This window comes from Tympanuchus pallidicinctus, unplaced genomic scaffold (assembly GCF_026119805.1).
Source record: "Tympanuchus pallidicinctus isolate F22 unplaced genomic scaffold, pur_lepc_1.0 scaffold5, whole genome shotgun sequence".
Lineage (NCBI taxonomy): Eukaryota > Metazoa > Chordata > Aves > Galliformes > Phasianidae > Tympanuchus > Tympanuchus pallidicinctus.
Window position 1 is genome coordinate 17,364,037 of NW_026294769.1, and position 21,804 is coordinate 17,385,840.

General features: G+C 39.8%; 1 protein-coding gene across 2 annotated transcripts in view; it reads left to right on the forward strand.

The window, feature by feature from the left end:
- TMEFF1 (transmembrane protein with EGF like and two follistatin like domains 1) overlaps positions 1-21,804 on the forward strand; it is a 157,795-nt gene that overhangs the window by 96,733 nt on the left and 39,258 nt on the right. For both annotated transcript variants that reach the window (XM_052704326.1, XM_052704325.1), the window contains exons 2-3: positions 12,931-13,040; positions 17,635-17,764. In XM_052704326.1, the coding sequence (XP_052560286.1) occupies positions 12,931-13,040; positions 17,635-17,764 (240 nt within the window). The remainder of the gene's footprint in view (positions 1-12,930; positions 13,041-17,634; positions 17,765-21,804) is intronic.

The following is a 21,804-nucleotide window of genomic DNA, read 5'->3' on the forward strand; positions in this document are numbered from 1 at the left end:
GCTCACAAGGGATTATAGCAACATATACAATTGAAATTTAATGTCAATATTTATGCTTCATTATATATGTTCTATAATTATATTTTTAATTTTATAATAAGAATAATTACATATAATACATATGCCTTATTATATACATGCCTTCGTTCAGCATCTTCATCAGTGATCTGGAGGATGTGACAAAGTCCACCCTCAGCAAGTTTGCTGATAATACAAACCTGGGAGGAGTGGTGGACACATCAGAAGGTTATGATGTCATTCAGCAGGTCCTAGATAGGATGGAGACTTAGGCAGGGAGGAACCTGATGAGGTTCAACAAAAGCAAGTGTAGAGTCCTACACCAAGACTCAATGATCGAGAATCATAGAATTGTTTGAGTTGGAAGGGACAGTTCACGGTCATCCAGTCCAACTCCTCTGAAATGAGCAGGAACATCTTACAGTTAGATCAGGTTGCCCACAGCCTGGTCCAGCCTGGCTTTTAAAGTCTCCAAGGATGGGGCATCCACTACCTCTCTGGGCAACCTACATGATACAGAATAATAATATTGTAGCATAATGCAATATATGAAAGAGATTCGGGAATTCATTCTTGTTTAATGCATTCCAGTGTTTATCAGCTGCAAATAAGGAGTAGTCAGGAAGCATATGGCATCTGTTGCGCACCACATCGTGCATTTCAGTACCAGGAAAATTACAAAATTAAGGGAGGAGCATGGGTGTGAAGACCTTTGTTTTTCCACCTGTAGCAGATGGTCAGATTTCTAATTTAAAATTTTCTTGGAGTTCTGGCACACTGCCATCTGCCTCCACAGCTACAATAGCGCAATAACTCTGTCACCTCTCTTAGAAAATGTTTCTTGAGAGTAAATTTAATGCTCAGTGAAGTGTTGAATTTACAGCTGCTGGGAGCAGAATATAGCATGTAAGAGATGGCCAGGAGGCCCTGCTGATTTCCCTCACCTGGTTACAAGTAAGGTTGTGTTTATATGAAACTGTTGTGAGCAGCATTTGGGAGTTGCAGGGAAGATGTTTCCAGTTATTTGTTTTTACAGGCCCTTCAGCAATACGGCATACAAGGAATCAGTCAGCAGCATTAATGAAGATCTTGCTAAAGGAGCTTGACTAAGATTATTCAAAAAGTCCCTAATCATTATCATTGCAAGAAGACTGTTTTCTGTAAGATTTTTCTTTGTCTCAGCTCTGTCAGTTTTTATCAATGTGAAAATATCTTTGCAGTCAGGCATTTTTACTGTTAAATGCGTTGCCACAGATGGTGTTACTTCTATCCACAAATTTATCTGCTTAGACATTAGACTGGGGATGATGGTCAATCTCTTCAGAGCTGCCTAAATTGTTTGCAGGAGTAGCACTGCATGGGTGCTTGAGACATAGGAAATGTTGGTGAAGGCAACTCAACTTCCTCCAGATGGGTTTCAGTCACTGTTAACTTGAATTAGATTTGAAATTTTGTCCTGGGGTGAAGATCTTCCTGTCCTGTGACCGCAGCCTCAGTCATCAAGTTGGATCTTTATTCTCTGTGTTTTCAGCAGCCTGGGGGGTTATGCATGTGTTTAAGAATTTCACATGTAAGTTTGTTCTGTTCCTCCATTTTTCTGAACTCAGAAATAAGATTTATTATCAGTTTAAAGTCTCATGGTGTTCTCAGAAATCTTAGTCACATTCACTGCTGCCAGAAGGCAGGTAATTTGTGTTTTTGGAAAGTATCAGTTGGACTGTCCCAGTCCAGCAGTTTTCTCCACACATTCAGTCAGCCTTGAGCAACACGAGGAGCAGAGGCTGGCAGAAATGATCTCTCTTACAGCTACCTGAGGCATGGATCCCTTCCTGGAGAACCTCATGTGGCTGGAAAGAGAGAGAGAGAGAGGAAATGAGACGTTGCCATCAGAGTACTGGTACTTGGGAATTCTTCTTTCACAGAAAACTGAATGGGCGAGAGCTGTTTCCTTTTTGAAGAAAGGTATTGTTCTTGGTTTAATCTATGCAATGGTTACTATGCTATGGTTTAATCTATGGTCCAATCTATGCACCCTTTTCTAGTCTTCTTTTCTCCTCTGTCTCTCCCTGGTTGGGGCAAAGTACACCTCAAAAGTGTGTTTGGACTCCCCCACCTTCCCATGCTCTTCTGCTCAAGAAGCAGCCCCATGTGCTGTATGTTTCCAAATAAACAAGAGTTTTCCTTGGAGGAGTGAGAAATACACTGCTGGTGTGCTATCTGCATTAAGCTCTGTCACAGCCATACAGCTGGAACACAGCTGGGGGTTGGAACTAGATGATTTTTCAGATCCCTTCCAACTCGAGCCATCCCATGACTTTTGAGCAGTGATTATAAGCTGCTTGGATAGAACTGATGAGTCACATGAGCAGCATTAATATAGCAGCATAGCTCTTTAGCTTGCATTAGTTGCCTTCACGAGCTAATATTCATTTTATTCCTTAAATCACTTGTGTTTGCTTTATTTTTGGTTATCATTATCATTTTCTAGTAGTAATACTGAAGGTGTTTCTGTTAAAGAGAAGGTGGTTAAGGCTGGTAGCTAAGTAATTGGATGAACTTGATGTGGTGTCTTGCATTGCCTTCTGTTGCAACTTTTGATAAATCATTTTAGCTCCCTCTACTTTTCTTCCTCATGCATTGAAATGGGCATGATAATGTCTAATTTCTATCATAGTTTCTATAACTTCTCTGCTTGTGCTGCAAGTCATGGACTGGCTGTTATCCATGCCTTTCAGCAGGAGGATCAGATCTGCATTGCAGCCTCTAGGTATTGCAATATTTCATGTAGTTTTTAATGATAATGACTGGAAGTAATGAGTAATGTTTAAAATTTAAGCTATTTAGAGGCCATGTTTTAGATTTCTGCTATCAAGTCATCTTGCAGACAGCAGCATTTTCCCCTTAGAGAGTGAATAATTAAGGGCAGATTAATACACTATCTGAAAACTCTGTCAGATATTTTCTGCAACTTTTAAAGGATGATTTCAAATATAAGAAATAAATGGCGACTTAAAATACTCCTCCAGACTATAATTAATTCTACTAATTTGTGTCTAATAGACCAAAGCCCTAATCAAGTTAATTATTATTTGCATAAAAATTAGGTCCTCAAAAGTTCCTTTATCCTACAAGCACTTAAAGACATTCTTAATCTTACACATGATCAGTTCCATTTCATTTATTTAGATCACAGAGACGCTGAAGGTTAAGTCTCGGTCCAAGGGCTCATAGGACAGAAGCCATAGATTATGTGATATATGGCAAACATCACTGCAAACTGTATAGTTCCTCACTGAAAGCCTTCATATACACTGTAGAAAATCAGCTAAAACCACTTGTTTCTTCTTAGCTTTACATTTCATAAATGAAAGGGCTTGGCATTCCACATGTTTTTCTTTTGTCTCTTTATTCCTGAAGGAAAAATGTTTAGAATAATGGGAAAGAGGAACGGGAGAAGAGCAGCATTGGAGCCAATAACGAACGCTGAAAATATAATTACTGAAAAGATTGAGCTTGGAATACATGTATACATTCATTTTGAATTTTTTAAATATTTCCATTTTTCCCCATGAAACATTTTTTGCAGTCATTGATAAACTGTGCAATATGCAGAGCCTGCTTAATAATCTGATTGAAGCTGTACAATCTTTCTCAGTTTTGAGGCTTGGTTTATCTTCAAAGGTCCATGAAGAAGTGTTGGTTTTCACTAGTGTTTTCATTATCCTTGGAAATTACTTATTTAAAAAAAAAAAATTGAATTAAAAAAAAACCAAACCACTTCTGATTTCCCAGGCTCCCAGATGTCTTTAAAATAAAATAAAACAAACAGACAGGACCCAAGCAACTTCTGTAATTTTCATTAGAGTAAAGTGTAAATCCATGTGCAGAGCCTGAATTTTTAAGCACCCTTTGTTGTTCCAGAAAGGTTTATGCTTTCATTTTATGCATGCTTTGGTATTCAAATGTCACAGAAGGTAAAATGATAGATACCCTTTATTTAGGAGGTCATATCCTAAATATGGGGTGAAATAACTGATTTCTTAAAAAATTACTGATTTTTTGTGCCCTGGCAGGAAAGTGGAAACCATTCCATCTTTGCGTTGTGATTTCCATGATGCTGAATCAAGCTTATGTTTATAAGACCTCAAGAGTGAGAAAAACATACAGGCCTTATGGTAAAGGGACACGCTTTCAGATGTGCTTGAGCTTTCACTGATTTCAGCTCATGTTTCAGCCACAAAACCAGTTTTTCAGAGTTATGTGTCACCTACAAATCAAAGAATAAATTCTTTGTAATGCGTGGGGGGTAATTATCTGGTTTGGTGTTGATTTTGACACCATTTTACTTTGTTTAGGTCTTCAAGATTTCAGGATTTATACTGCTCTAGGTGTCAGTGAGCGCTGTGTTGTTTGGGAGTGTTTGAATAGGTTGGCACTGGTCTATATGCTTGGGAAATAACTCTCCAATTTCCTTAATGAACTTGAATATTCACTTTCATTTGTAATTAGGCATAGAAAGATTTCTTCAGGAAAACAAAGCTATAACTTCCCTAGGAACAGTGTGCTTGCCTGCTTGGTTTCTGCAGTGGGAATGATGCTAGAAAGCAGGCAAAGAGCCTAGTTTGGGGATCAGGGGAGAAGATATACAGGAAACCCATAGCAAGGAACTTGGAAATATTTTAGATGTATGACCATCTATAAAGCAGACTGAAAGAGAGCAAGTAGGCATTAAGAGAATGAGGACAAATGATATTTTCCCCCTGACCATGTAATACATGTGCCACACAACAGTCAGAAGTCAACAGCTGAGAAAATTCATAGGAGTCCTGCTACTTGAAGAGGGCTGATGAAGTGTAAAAGCACTATTTTTGAACTGCCTCCATTAGTACAGGCAGTGGTGTTCAGCAACACATCAGTAATCCCATGCATTTCCTTGGTAATCCAAGTAAAACTCTCACCAGCTGTAGAATATTGCTTTTCAGATCTTAAAAGTAAGCTGAGAGGTCATATTTGGCATAGGACAGAGCTACGGCAGGGAACACAGTCCCTAGAGATTGGCCTCTCTACTAAATTTTGGGACATTTATTTTGTCAGGATTGTCTAGCAATTTTAGAAAACAAATACTGAAGTAGTCTTATTACAAGCATTCAGCCCCCATGAAAACTAATTTTACAGCTACCTTTGGTTGAAATACTCCCGATTTTACCATCATCTAAAAATACATGTGTTTCAGCGTGTTTGTATCATTCAGATTTCAAATTCCAAGTCACAAAGGACCACAGGGACCATAATGGCATCATTACTAGAGAACAGTGACTGCTTGTTCCATGCGTGCGCATGGTTTGATCACATGATCCTTGTTCTGGTATACATACTCTCAGCTCCTCCAATTAATGTAAATGTGGAACCTTTTCCAAGCAGCCACTGATTTTTCATAAACCTGTAAGGAGGTCGGTGTCTCAGGCCTCAACCACTGTCAGATTTGGCCAAAATTGCCCAGTGAGTGCAACAATTGTGGGAGGAAGCTAGCTGAAGCACTCTGGGAAGTCACTGCTCTGCACAGTAGTAGTTTCCCTAGAGACTACTATTGGTAATACCTGTTGTAATCTTCCTGTTAATATGCTATAAGAACGTGTTGTGCTTTTTTTTTCCCCTAATATTTTAATTTTATGTAAAAATATTCAGTGACATGCTAATTTCTTTGTAAAAGCCTTGCATAATCACGTTCAGTACTTTTTGTAGTAAGACAGAGATTCTGCTTTGCAGACAAGATTTGAAAGCAGTGTCCCGGGTGGCTGCTAAAAGAAACACACACAAAATGTGTGCCCTGTGCCAGATTGCTGCACCACCCGACCCTGATACCAACAAATATGTTTTCTAGAGAAAAAACCATTTCACATTCTTACTGCACCTTTGGCTGTCTCCAAGCAGTTGCACAGCCAGTCAATTTGTACCATTTGCTGAAATGCTCACCTACAGATTATACAAAATTTCTGAAATATTGTCAAAGCTTTTAATGTAACAAAAGGTGCCTCAACTTTCTCTACAAATACATTTTTTTTCTTTGTATGATGGAAACAGAAATGCACTATGGGCTGAATCCAATATTTTGACAGAACTGTCATCCAAACACTCATCACTCTGACACTTTCCTCACTTTTTTTCACATTGAATAGAGTTAGGCTGAGGCATACTTGTAATGCGAATAATTGCAGTGTGGGAGACTCTCAGGTTCAAAGCCAATCTTGTTACCTTGCTGTGTGAGTGCTAGTTGTTAAAAGTTGCTGTGGTTTCCTATTGTGTGCAAGAATACTAATTACTTTAGCAACACGTATGCATTCATTTTCTCTGTGTTTTAGAAGGAGATTATCGTGACTGGAAATGTAAAAGTATAATCATCTGAGGTAAATTGGACGGCACTTATGCAATCAAATGTTAATGCAGTTTTGTAAAAGTAGTTTTAGGGAAATATTTCAAGCTTTATTCGCTCAGTTAGCATTCTCAAGAGCCAAAGTACAGTATTTTTTTTCTGCACAATTGACTCTTAAATATTGCATCAAGACAACAAAACAGGTTTCACTAGTTCTATAATACTGCTTAAGATTGCTTTGAGAGCAGCAGATTTGCTATCAGCCACCCAAATCATCCATTCATTGACCAATTAAAAAAAAAGTCTGGAAGGATCTTAATTCCATTAGACTACAACTGTCTATGTTTTTAAGGTAAATTCATTCTAAGCATTTCATTTATTTTTTTTCTCATATAACTTCTAATCTATTCCAATGAATTTTTTCTTCTAATGTAAGTGGGAATGAAAATGTAGAATTTTCTGTTTGTTTCTATTTTTTCCTCCTGAATTTGAATAACTTGTTCGAATGAACAGTATAGCACAGTCCATTGTGCCTTGCTTCGCCTTATCTGCCACAAACAAGCATTATCTGTCTGGACAAGTAATTCTAAGTTTGTCTGAGAGGTCTGATTGCTCCCTTAGTCTTCCACCATAACCTCAGAACAGAATCACAGAAGAGATTCAACAGTTATAAACTCTAGTATGCAAATTGCTGATTTTTGTATTCCACGGTTGTTGAAACTGATGGGAGACAACAAAAAACAATCTTCCCAGAAGTTTTTGATGTCCATACCTGTGTTCAATAGGTGTTTAACAGTGCCCTCATGTATGTGCTTTAACTTTTGTTAAAGCATGTCAGTGCCCTGAAGTTGCCAAGTAGTCAGATCAAATGATCTTTGTTGGTCTCTTCCAAATTCTAATCTAGTCTGGTCTAGTCTAGTTCTAGTCTCAAATGGAATGGATAATCGAATGCAGAGCTGTTCATCAATTACTAAGTCAGGGACTTGCAGTGGTGGCTGCTCACTCACAGTAGGATGAACTGCCTCTCAGTGAAGCGCTTTATGAACACAAGATGGAGGCAGAACAGGAGTGAATACTAGGTGTTTTCCTAAAATTGCATCAGTGGCAGGTGCCAAAGAAATGATGCAAAACCTTGGGGCCTTCTTTCCTGTAGAACTGCTTGTATACACATGCATCTGAGCACTGCATGCTGGCTTGTTTCAAAATAAGCCACCTTCACCACACAGTCACGAAGTAAGTGGAATGGCACTTCACCTTCAGAAGTTTACATTATTTGGTGAGTTTTGCTTCTACTGTTGCTTTTTGCTACAGAAACAGAGTACAGGAGTTGAGAAAAGTGATGTCAGCCAAGTACTGGTGGATGTTGTATACCAATGCTACCAAAAATAGCCTTTGCTTCGTCTTGCAAAGAGCCAAGAGGAGAGACTGTGTGTCCCTGTTTCATGTTTCCTGTACAAATTAAATCTTCAGTGTACAGTTTCACTACCTTAAAAGAAGCACAAAGCCTTCAGGAAAAAGCTATTCTTAGCAAATTGCATTGTTCCAGTAACAAAATGCAAATAAAGGCATCTCTACTTTTCAGATACTGATAGGGCTTGCTCCTTGCTTTTTTAGTGTCTCTGCAGTCATATCTGTTCTAGAGTTGTTTTTCTCCTTAAATTTCCTATTTCAACCTGTGCAGCAGAAACATGCTTCCTCTTGAATGTTGCTGCGATGTTTTGAAAGGCACATAGAAAGTGCAGTGGATGAGCTGTAAGAACAAGCTAATGGGTGGAATTGGTGTAGGAAGTGTAGTTTCGTAGAATCAAAGAACCATTAAAGTTGGAAAGGACCTCTAAGATCACCTTAAGTCCAACCACCAGTCCATCCCCACCATGCTGACCACATCCCTCAGTGCCACATCCACAGGGTTCTTGAACATCTCCAAGGATGGTGACCCCACCACCTCCCTTGGCAGCCTGTGCCATTGCCTCACTGCTCTTTATGAGAAGACTTTTTTCTTAATACCCAACCTGAATCTTTTACGGCACAACTTAAGGCCATTACCTCTCATTCCAAAGCAGGAACCAGCAAGGAGCTGAAAAGCAACAATGAGATAGATTGAAACAAGTTACATCATACATGTCTGTAACTTGCATTTATTGGTAAAATGGGGAATAACAATGCTACCTGCATGGGACTGGTGGGATCTGCGGGAGAGCAGTGCTGTTTTGTTCTGAGCTGGCAGCTGCAGGCAAGCAAAGATATCTGAAGGGCATCCAAAATTTGTGTGATGTCTCTCAAAGTCCCCTTTGTGATTTCAGTGGACAAGCTGCGCACAACAACATCTGAGGTATAAGCTTGACTCTTGAATGTCAACTTTGGTGTGGGATAAAGGATGTGACTGGCAGGTAAAGCTTTGTTTGAGAGTTAGATTTAAAACCCAGGTTGTTACTGTACTTGTCACATGAACAGCTCACCTTCATAATCCCTAAGAGGAATGTGTCCTTTTTTGTTTCTTTGCTGTTTTTTTCCCCCCCATTACACTCTAATCACTCCTAAGTAGTTTGCCAAAATCATCACCCAGAGAAGCCATTCCAGAGTCATAAGGCTGGCCAAGGAGGTAGTAGAACTGCAGATTTTGACTTTCTTCTGTGATGCTGAAACTACTATTTCCAGTATACTTTGTGGACTTTAGTGTACCCTCACATAACATGATTCCTCCTTTGGCCACTCTTTTCCAGGTAAATGTTGACATGCTCCAGCTGTTCTGAAAACTTCATTTGTTTAATCAATGGGGTAACAAGAGCTTTTTCCTGCCTCAGATGAAGTACTCAAAAGGCTAAAGCTGGAAGCACTGCCTGTATCCCCCACCTACACTCACTTCCAAATGACAAAGGAGTTCTCTGTTTCCTTGTATCCGTTCACCATCACCATGTGCAGCTGCCAACCCCAGGAGAACCATTTGAAAAAACAAATTGCTTATGAAGTTACTGGATTTGCCCATCCTAGATTTTATTTTATTTTCTGGGCATCCAGATGGAAGAAACACATGTGGTGTACTTAAACTACAAATTGGATTTCATCTTCAGGTTCAGAATTTTGACACATGTAATTTAGCTTGGTGCTAGAGGTTTGTGCCTCAGAGCAGTGCACTTTGAGGTCACAGAAAAAAGCCATTCTCCAACTACTTGTATTGAGCTGTATTCTGAATTCTCTGAAAGGAGACAAAATGGAAAAGGCTTTACTTATTCTTACTGATATGTTACATTGTCACAAAGTAAATTTCTCTCAAAAGAGGAGGAAAAAAAAACACCAAACAAAAAAACCACCAAAAAGACCTGGATGTAGTGCAGCCAGATGCCTGCAGCCAGCTCTGCGCAGGTCCCTTCTCACCTCACCTGGAAGTGTACTGGTTGAACAGATACCAGCAAGTCACTTGTAATACCTCATTTCAGGTCTGTGGAGATTAATTTTATCATAAATTTGGAAGCTTGATTTAATTGCGCTAATTTTCTCCTGGGAGCTGATAGATTTCTACTTACAGTATTTCCCCTGTATGTAATGAATCACAGTGAGGCTTCCTTTTATTTATACCTGCTAAAAGTCTAGGAAATGAGTTGCAATAGGCATTAAGGAAACATGTCAGAAATTATCTTAGACCATTTGCTGCGTGATCTTCATCCATTTCCAGGTCTATTCTCACATATGATGATAATCATTCCATTCTTCTGGAAATAATCGCAGAACCTCCATTTTAATTCTTTCTCCATGGGGAGTCCATTCAAGAGAGAGCTTATTTCAGACATGCGAGACATCCACTGCTCCTCTTCACATCGCTCTCTTAACATCCATTCTCATTTATTCACTTTTGAGCGAAACGCTGTAGATGTGGAAGTCATTATGGCTACCACACTTCTCAGTGCTTGTGATTTTGTCGAGTATAATCATACACATGTCAGAGCTCTGATTTTACTGCCGCTTGAATTTGCTGCTGAATGGAAGCAGGGATTAGATGCCATTCTATGAGAATAAAGTTCATCTGTCACATTCAAGAGCCAGTCACCAGGGTATCTTGTCTTTTATACGGTTTTGGAAAATCACTTTGCCTCCAAGTCTCTGAGTGACTTTTCCTGCTACGGCTTTATTGCTTATGCAAAAAGCTTGTAATCAGTATTTATGATTTATATAGAAAGAAAAGCAGTCCACTCAGAAAATTAAGTGACAGAGTTATAACTGTTTTGTTTCTGTCATCTTCATTCCTCCTCCTGAGTACTTTTTAAAAAATGAAGTCTGTTTCTTGGGGAGGAGGAGAGCTTACAAGGAATCATTCTCCACCACCATCTTTCTATCTTCTGGTTTTATCCTGAATTCATTGCATGTTCAGCCTTGAGCAGCCATCTCATCCATGTCCATGAATACCTGAAGGGAAGGTGCAGAGAGCCAGGCTTTTTTCAGCGGTGCCCAATGCCGGAGGTTATGGGCATGAACTGGAATATAGGAGGTTTTGTCTAAACACCTGGAGTACTTTTGTGCTTTGTGGGTGCTGGAGTGCTGGCCCAGGCTGCCCAGAGGCTGTGGGCTTTCCTCCTTGGACTCTCCACCTGGCCATTGGCCTGGGAACCCTGCTCTGGTTGGCCCTGCTGGAGATGGGCTGGGACCTGCCTGCCTCAGCTATGCTGTGATTTGTAACTTATGGTGGGAAAATACAGAGTGGGGAAAGTCTTCAGTAAGGTCAAGGGCACTTGGTCAGTGTGTAGACCTCAGGATTTCAAGCACAGTTTGCAGCTGCCGAGTGGCTGCTTCCACTGATATGGAATGTTGGAGAGTGCGTAGCACCAGAGTACTGTGAGCTCAATTAAAGAGGGGTGGAGTTAAGAGTGGGAAGCCCCCATCTGTTCAGGGCTCTGAGCTCCTGAGAAGAGGATTTTAAAAGCTGTTAGCACTGTAATTTGTCAGCCTGGTTACTCCCTTTTATAAAGTACATTCTTTGAAAGGTATCTTGGTATCGCCAAAAAGTGGATTCTTCTTTCAGATATGACAATCATTTCCTCTTAATTAATCTTGATAGTTTGTTCATCTTCACAGAGCAGATCTTCACAGGGAGAAAGAAATGCACGTTTCCTTCAGGAGCAAATTATGAACACACTAAATTGAAAAGCTGCAATGTTCTGTCACATTAACTCGGGTCCTACAACATAGCAATCACACTTGATAAATGGTGACATTAAAGAGAACACATGCACGGGGTTGTGATGGCAACCACGATATCTGGCTACTCAGTGTTACGTGCCTTGCCCTCTTCGTTTATGTCTTTGGGAGTGATGGCCGTATATGAAAAAAAAAAATCAATGGTTTTTCAATCTTTTGTTGCAGTTAACAAAACATAGGGATTGCAACTGGGACGTGTGTTGGGCTATAATACCCCTGCAGCTTTAGATCTGTGGAAAAATATGCCGTTGCACTGTGTTAAATATGGAGGTACATTATACATTGTATCATTTGAGATACATTTTTATGCAATAGATATTTATTAATATGAATTATTTGGGGTATGTATAATGCTATATATTCCCTCAGGAGCAGTTTTGGATGGTATCTGCTATTGCTAAACCAAAGTGTTTGTCAGCACTGTGAGCAGGAGGGTGACTTCCTACTTCAGACTGCAAGTGGCAGAGAAAATTACTCTCTTCTGGTTTTGACCTACATCTCACCAGTTCTGAATGGCTGGTATTAGTGTTTTGTTTAAGCTAACTCTTTATGGAGAACAATTATTACAATTATTACAAGTTACAGGCATAGTTTTAAAAACTACTGCTGTCATTGAATCTCTTAGAGGGCTGTGTTGCTGTAGAGTGTTCAGGTTTCTGACTCAAGCCCAAGCACATCCTTTTAAGGACTGTCATTCAGTGTACTCTTAAACATTTGCAGTGGGTTTTCTCAGTGCATGTGGTACTGTTTTCCCCTTTTCATTGCCATCAATAGCAATAGCAGCACCAATGCACTGAGGCCACGAGGTCACATTTGGGCTAACACTGACTCCTTCTATTATCCCTCCCTTGCCTTCTACTTTTCTTTCTCCTATATATGGTTCAAATTAAATATATATTTCAAAAGAATGTACACTTCAAAAATGTGACACTGTATAAGCAACTGTTGTGTTAGGAAATATAACTTACACAGCTGATGTGTCAACCTCTTGGTCCCCTGTGCAGCACAAGCCAGTTTGCTGGTTGTACCACTGTTACAAGCTTACTGGGGCAGGAATTGTATTTTGTTCCATAGCTTTGTGCAGCAACTAAGACAGAAGGGCTCTGGTTCATTACTCTGCCTCCTATAGTGCAAGCAAATTAGAATAGTTTAAACACACCGTGTTTTGTTTTCAGGCATCCCTGGCAGAGAGGGTGTGCGGTGTGATTTTGGCACTGCTCCTCGTGTGGTGAAGCGGAGCTGAGCTGTGGCTGTTGACTGATATGATGAAGCTGCCACTGAGGAGGAGGCTACAGTCCTCCTTCAATTAAAGTCCTCCTGTTTCAATTTCTGTTTCTGTTTTTTTTTCACAGAGTTAAATGTAAAAGAATCTGATGTAAGAGTGTGTGATGAATCGTCATGTAAATACGGGGGAGTGTGTAAGGAAGAGGGCGATGGCCTGAAATGTGCCTGTCAGTTCCAGGTAAGGAGCGCTCACTTTTCCATTTGCCTTTTGTGTCAGACTCTGGAAAATCCAGAGAAAACTTGGTTATTTTTCTTCCCATACTTCTTGCCTGGGGAGATGGTGAGCTTGGCACCACAACTGTAGCTCAGTCTGCTAATCAACTGAAAGCTGGATTATAGGTAGGGGATGCCTCCAGTCACACTCCCCAAATTTCATTTACTTCTTTTGGTAGTCACAGGCCTTTAATACTCGCAGGCTGAAAATAATAACAGCAACAGCAATAATAAGAATTAAATTAAATTATGTCCAAACAGGAAAAACAACAAAGGTATGTAAATGTACTCTGACACTGAGTGGGCAGTGAAAATGAGATAGTAACAAGATCACCAGCAGTGGTCATAAAGTTTATTGAATGAAAATGAGCTTATTGAGTGAATTATTCCCACTCAGGAAAACAAAAAGGTGGTGAGAATTTATTTAAAAAAAAATATATGAACTTTAAAAAGCAGTGAATAAGAAGCTCAATTTGCTCCATTGACTTTTGTGCCTGTTGTTTACACTTTTTGTGACAATCATGGCAATCCTACCCCGAACATTTTAGAGAAAAGAGAATAATCATAGAATGAATCATAGAATAACAGAATGGTTTGGGTTGGAAGGGACCCCAGAGCCCAACCATCCCCACCCCGTGCCGTGGGTAGGGCTGCTCCCCACCAGCTCAGCTGCCAAGGGCCCCATCCAACCTGGCCTTGAGCCCCTCCAGTATGGAGCACCACAGCTTCTCTGGGCAGCTATGCTAGGGCCTCACAACCTTTTGAGTGAAAAATTTCCCCCTGACATCTAATCTAGATTGTCTCTAATTTGTTTAAAACCATTCTCACTTGTCCTGTCGCTATCAGACCATGTAAAGAGTTGGATCTCACTCCTGTTCATACGCTCCTTTTAAGTACTGGAAGGCCACAGTGAGGTCTGTCTGGAATCTTCTCCAGGCTGAACAAGCCCAGCTCTTCCTAGGAGAAGTGCTCTAGCCCTGTAATCATGTTCATGAGATACTTTAAACTCATGATTTATATCCAGGACAAAAGTATCAAATATTGAGACTCCTGGTAAAACTACAAGAGTTAGCAGTGTTACCAACCAGCTCTAGAGTGGGCTATCATTCAGTGCTTTGAAAATAATTTTGTGTTCTGTTTCCAATAAATAATAAATCAAGGGGAACCAGAATAGCAACAGTGTGTGTGTGTGATCTTACACTGGTTTTGGATCCTGGTCTTTCAGAGCTAGCTTTTGATGTAATGTCATTCAGTTGGGTACCTACACTGAGGGCATCTTGCAGCTTACATCCCCTACAAAAAAAATGAGATCTGATTGCCATTTAAAGTGAGAAAAAAAATCTTAGGAGAAGAATTTTATTCATCAGCCTTCATTCTTGCTGTAACTGTTATTTATGAAAAACAATAAAATCAAAACCCAATAATGGTTTTAAAAATGGAAAGAAATTCAACCCTAGGCGCTAAGCAAAGGTTTCATTTATTTTCTGTAGGTGGTAAATTTTATAACCTCCCAATATCCAGGTCAGGAGGGCTAAAATAAGTAGCTGTCTCATGTGATAAGCTGATAGTTTTTCTTAGGAGCTCATTTTTAAAGCCAATGCTATTTTAAAGCTAATTATAAGTTTACTTGTACTTTTTGAAAAATTTATCCTATATTTAAGGAAAGAAGTCTAATCATGAGGAGAAGGAGTCATATTTTTCGGGCATAACAGGTTTAATTCTTTGTGTAAATTTCAACCTTGGTTATTCAGCAGAAGCTAGGTCCACCAAAATACCCCAGGCAATGAATACTCAGCCCAAACTGTTGGATTCTCTGTGTTCAAATCTGTATGAGGACCAGCTAATTTTATTGCTGATAGCACAAGACTGTGCAAAGGAATTGAAGAAATTTGTGTACAAGGCTTCAACTAAACCAACACTGGAAGGAAGTAGCAAGGATCTAATCCTGCTTTCAGAATCACAGAATCACCAAGGTTGGAAAAGACCTCCAAGATTATCCAGTCCAACCATCCACCTACCACTAGTATTTCCCTGCTAAACCTTGTCCCTCATTGCCACATCTAAACGTTTCCTGAACATCTCGAGGGACGATGACTCCTCCACCTCTCTGGGCAGCCCATTCCAGAGCTTGATCACTCTTTTGGAGAAGAAATCTTTCCTAATATCCAATCTCCAGTGGTGCAACTTGGGGCCATTCCCTCTAGTCCTATGGCTAGTTACACTTGAGAAGAGGCCGACCCCAAAATCCTATGGAGATCAGTAGGACCTTGGCAGCTGTGTACTTCTGAAGACTTCAGACTATACTTTCAGAGTAATTTGGTGATTGCTGTAGAACGTGGTTTTTTTTCCCCTTTGCCACATGATGAAATCAGGTCTGCCAGCTGTAAGGTGCCTACAGGGCGTAAATGTAGAGGTAACCCTGAACAGAATTTCCTGTTCCCCACAACTGAAGAGAGAGCATTTGGATAAATTGGCCACTGGTCTGATTCAGTAAGACATTTCTTTCCTTCCTCAAACTGCAGTTTTCAGGAAAACTGACTTTAGCAAGAGTGATGCCTAATTAAAAGTCTCATGTCCGTTACTGGTCAGGTGAGGCTTCTCCTGTTGGAGGGCAGGACTGTCACTGGCTGCGGGCTGCAGGCCTTGGTACCCCTGGCTGCCTGAGTGCAGGCAGTTTTGGAGAAGAAAGAGGCATTGCTATTACACTTAGACTATTTTTAAGGCAAAGGCTGGTAAAGGCTGTCCCTTGTATTCAGTAAAATGCATAGAGACTTCAGTTCCTTTTCCCTTTTCCTTACTCTTTCTTCCTCCTCATGTATGGCCATTCCTGGCCTGGCAGCATTTACTAACTATTTGGTCTTCCAAAACTGTAAATATTAATGAGTCATAGCTTTTCCTTCTAGGATCCCCTTCAGAAACAACTTGCTGCCAAATTTCAGTGTTGTCATTGCAATATCATGGCATGGCAGCATGAGCACTGCAGGCTGTAACCTCTCTGAACACCTTATGGGCTTTCTCTATCTCAACAAGTCACCTAATGTAAAGTGAGATACTGGAGCTTGACTCTCCAGCAACAAATGTACAGATTAGATTGCAGGAGAGGTGCTGGAGGATGCCGTTGTGCTCTGTTTGCACTGACCTTAGTTATATCCTGACTTTCAGCAGGCCTAGTCATAAAAAAGGTTAACTCTTTTTTTACTATAACTGAGGTGGGAGAGAACACATCTACCAAACTTCTGAAAAGGTCTCTGGCTGGCTGCAGTTTGGATGACATTTTGCAAAGCCTGGATTAAAAAATCATCAACACCTGACAGTTGTGTTCTGCATCAGAGATGGTGCAGGGTTCTTTTTGGATCTCAGTAAGAATGGTTCAACCACAAATGACTTAATAGGGTAACTGCTTTAGTAAGACAGAATAAGGAATATTGATAGCAAGTAAATCTTGCACCTTAACATCTTAGAATTCACTAAAGAATTACCAACCTATTAAAAAAGGTATCACTTTATCTCTAATTTTCTGTCCTCAGGGTAGAAACTTGAATGCTTAAAATACAACACAGTAACTTTACACTTAATGGTATCTCTAAGCTGCTGTCTTTTTGGAGCAGTTTAGCTTAACTAACATTGTTATTTCTGTGTGTACTCTCTGTCACTGGCTGAACTTTCTCAGTTTGATAATACACTTCACGTTTAAGAAATTTGGCAGCTAGTCTCTGTCTTTGTTCATTGTTTCTTGGTGTTTTTGTTTGGTTGGGTTTTTTACCTGGAAGTTCTAAGGATGCAGAAGATGTCTAGAACTGTAGTTACCACTGAAGCCCCAACAGGGCAATGTGTTTTCTTCCAAACAGCGAGGTGGGGTTTGGATACTCAGTTCAGCAGGTAGTATGTAGGCACTCATAGGCACTGGCAGACTTGCTGTTTTAGTCTGTTTCACTGCATTTCTGTACACGTTATACATACAAAAGATATATAATCCATTTTTCTTAGAATGTAAGAAAATAGCAAAAAACAGGCTGCTCCTGCCAAAGCCTTTCCAAATGATCAATTTTCCTTTCTTCTTTTCTTCTTATAAATTGTACCGATGCTTTAGACTTTGCACTCAAAATTTGGCAGTACAGCTATACAAAAGCATTATTATAGTTGTTGACCATATATAACACTCATGATACTCATGAATTTAATGGTGATTGTCTTCCATTTCCCTTGAAGGATTGTTCTTTGCTCAAAAAGATCAGAGTTCCCTTTGAGTCCCATGCCTTTATCTTTCAAATGATTGTAGATGTTTGTCATATTCCCTTTAGACATTTCTGAGATCCAGAGTTATTTAGTTATTTTAATCTTTCCTGCTGAATTTCTATGCTCAGTCCATATGGAGATGGGCTATTATTTCAGCGATCTGAAAGGAATATATACAGTGAAATAATTTTTCTTCAGTGATAAGAATTATAATTTGCTGCTGGCAACTTTATATTTACACATCTCTTCCTGTACATTAACATGCAATTGAGATGATCCATGTTCTTTTGTATGACTAAGTTACTTTGTAATTTCTTTTTCAGTGTCACACAAACTATATTCCTGTTTGTGGATCAAATGGAGACACTTACCAAAATGAATGCTTCCTCAGGAGAGCTGCTTGCAAACATCAGAGAGAAATAACAATGGTATCAAGGGGACCTTGTTACTCTGGTATGTAAAACATTCTTTGTCACCAATGAACAATGGTTTATGGTCAGCTCTTGTTTTTCCCATAAATCTAGAGATTTTCATTTTCATGCTTTTTTGTTGAGTGAAATTACATGCAAACCACAAGACCTCTTTAACAATGAAAGATAGAGAAGAAAGCTGATTTACTTTCTAGTATCCTAACAGGTTATGAACACTGAAACTAGAAGTACTTTATCTAGTGAGTGCTTCCGATGTATGTATCGGGGAACCCTGATATTCAAGGGGCTCACAGTGAAATTGAACAGATTCTAGTTTATTCATGTCTTTAGGATGTACAATTTTTGGATGTACAGGATTAGTGTGACATCCAAAGCCGGATTCTGATCATCCCAACTACCACTGTACTTGCAAACAAACCATCATCTTTACTAGTTGCACATTGGTCATGACCTTGAAGATATGCATAACTCTTACAAAATCATTGTACCTCACATTTCTAGTGGGTTGGTGTTTCCACTCATGTAAAACAGGTTTTCCAACACTTAAAATACACAGGACAAGTTTTCACTGTCTCTGTCTAGAATGTTACAACATGCTGTTGGACATAGAAGCTTTAGGTATCAGAGGTCTTCTGAACGCCTGGTAAGATTTCAAAGCTGGTAAGGTCAAACAGATGGCTGGCTGTCCAGAATTAAACTATATGGCTTAGCAACATCAACAGCTGCGTACTTTCATACATATATAACACAGAAACAAACAAAAGCTTGTGGGACATCTCTCATCTTACTAGTAGTGACTAGATTACATCTACATGGTAGCACAAAGAGTGGCTTTGGATCAGGTGCATACTCCTGCCCAGCTTTGCATTGGCAATTATAGATACCAATGACAATTTAGAGGCAGCAACCTTGATCTTGCTGATATCTGCAACATCTGTCTGGAAACTAGGGGAGATATTTGGGCAGTTTACTTAGGCCAAGTTCATTGCTACTGTTCTATTGCTGGTCTCAGAGCTGGCTTGTTTAAATGCAGGGTGGCTGTGTTTTCATAGGCTGCTCTAATGCCTTCATCTGCAGCACAGTCCTATACTGAGATGCGGTTTTATTTACTAAGGTCCAAAATGATCTATAGCATCTTGTGCCTGGCTGAGCTGCAGATGAATCTTCCAGCAGACCACAGGAAACTAATAGAATGTTACCTTCTTTCTCAAACTGCCACCTGTAAATTATCTCCAGAATACATAGAAATAGCAAAAAAAAAAAAAGATCCATTAACATTTTGGAGCATTCAAGTATTCCACTAACAACATCTGAGAACTATGTGGATTTCTTTTTTTAGTTATTTATTTTATATGCACTCTGCTCCACTTACTAAGACATTTTGAAATGAAAAATTTGTTCTTCTCAGCTTCAGGTTGCTGGCAGCTAATTACAACATTGCTCTGCTAATCTGAGATTTTTTTTTAGCCTTTCTCTCCTTTTTTCTAATGTCCCACCTCAAGCCCAGGAAATGCAGTGTAATTTTTAGCACTTAGTGTAATACATCATGATGTGCTGAGACACAATTGAGTGGAAAGTACTGAAAACATTTCTGAAACGAGGGATGCCATTTGGGTTTTGTACTGCTCTTACAGTGGCCCAGTCAGGGCAGCTCTACCAGCTCCCAGAGTGTCTGGTACACTCTGATTGATCTGAGAAAATGGGATCATAAAAGCCATCCTCTGGAACCAGCCTATTCCCTGCCGGTGATAATAGGTCATTGTGGAGTCAGTGTATGTGTACTCTTGATCTGTAGCACATTCCTCTCCCTCTCTCTCTCTCTATATATATGTATATATATACTAGGATAAAATGCCTGAATGGAAAAATCCTTTGTAGGTTCACATTATTTTTCACATAGTGCCTTGGATTTTGCTGTGAAAATCCTTCTGTTTGGGGATGTCTTTGGGAGCCAAGCAGAGACTCACTGTTTTTCTATCAGAATCTGCTTTTCAAAGCAAAGGCCTGCTTTATCCTGGAGGGATGCACACAAGACAACAGCAAGGAATTCCCCCAGTGGCTATGTAAGAGCTATTTCATTTTAAGTACGTGAGAGCTCTGAAGCTCATATAAGAATGAAAATCTTCCCGCTTGCTGGGGTCTGCTACCTTCTGAGAATACAGCACTGGAACACAGTACACAGAATGATTTAATCAGATGTATTTCTTGACAGGTAACACTGTGAATAATTTTTCACAGTCATGGGTGATTTAACAGCTTATTTATATATTTATTTCCTTTGTCTAGGAGCCATCAGAGTGGCAAGATCCTAAAAAAAGCACCACTGAAAAAAAGAAAGAAAATCATAGGTGCTTAAGGAGTGAACAGAATGCAGATTTTGATGTTAAAATGACATTTTAGAGAATTATAAGAGAATTATAAGAGAATGTATGACTGAAGCTTTGGGGACTGCATATGGAGGTCTCAACATTTGAAAAGCCCATTTTTCTATGTAGGGATGGTTGTTTTTTTGGTTGGTTGGTTTTTGTTTTTGTTTTTGTTTTTTGCCAAATATCTGGTTTTACAAAGAGGTTTATATGCCTAAATACTCCTGGCAGAAGCTATGGATGAGGGTCCACAGCTTTTGGCCAGTACATGTAGACTCACATTGCAGAATAGAGATACTGGAAAAATGAGTGAAATGCAGCTTTAGTGCTCTCTTTGCTTAATACCTAAATATATCCTAAAGCAGCCTTAAGCTAGCTAAAAGTCAAGCAAATTAACCTGCATTCATAATGAAGGCATTGTCCAGTTGGAGACTAGGTGGAAAGTAACAGGGCTGTAATGTGAGGGACCTGACAAGGGTACTTCTTGGGATCATTTCCCATTTTCCTCCACTTTTTTCGTGCTTTGGTGGCCTTCTCCTAGCAAAAGCTGGATGGCTGATTGTGGGATTGTGTTGTGAACTAGAACATAGCACAAGCCCAGCTTTTTCCTTATTGTTTTCCAGAGAAGCTGTGGTTCCCCATCCCTGAAGGTGCTCAAGGCCAAGTTGGATGGGGCCATGGGCAGCTGAGCTGGTGATTCTATGATTATTTATTTCTCTCTGATCAGTTTCCCATCTGCAGTTCAGGCTACAGACAAATGCAGGGATGGGAGCACTGAGCATGGGGAGGTGGCAAGACCTATGCCAGGACTGCTGCTGTCTCAGAGCATCAGCCATCTAGCTGCTGTCACGGCCTTCAGCAGTTGATAGGGGATGGTGTTACACTGACGTTGATTATGCTACCTGAGGTTCCTCTACAAGAGGTTATCCCAAACTGGCCTGCTAGAATGGGGTTAAGAAGCCAGGGAAAGAGGCAGTCAGGGTGCCTGTCTCCTGTCAGTGAATTTATTTATTGGTTTAAAATAAATTAATTTAGTGAATACAAAATACTCCTGTATGATTTATTCCCAACAATGTGTGTTCCTGTTAGTCCATACACAAAGCCAGCATTTTGACTGCTGTCAATTTTACATCATATGCACATGAAAATGAAACCACACAACGCAGTCCTTGACATTTATAGGGTATACATACAGCATACTGTATGGTTTGGAAGGCACAGTCAATTGCTTTCTGTGTTGAGATTTCTAAAGTTAAAAACTAAGTTATTTGCAGATATTATGGCTCTCTTAGATTTAAGGAGTGATACTCTTAGAAGTGGCTTAAACTTCTCATTCTTCATTCTGAAGTAATCAAACTCTTACCCTGAATTTTATTCATTTATTTATTGGTGAAAGACTTAATATGAAGCATAATTAGATGTACACATTGTCCTGAAAAGAAATATAATGAGTTCAGTTTAATCCTTTTGAGAGAGATGTGGAAGAAGTTCAAGGCTGCTCACTTCTAGAATCAGAAAATGGGAAAATAACTGCTGATGCTTTTACAACAAAGCTGTAACAAACCTGAAAACCTGCTATAAAAACATGCGTGCATTTTCCCACCTGACTGAGACAGTCGTAGCTTCAGTGCCATGCAGGAGCTTTCCTGTCCAGCCTTCAAGGAGAGCTGATGACAGCACAGCATCACTGTCTGTC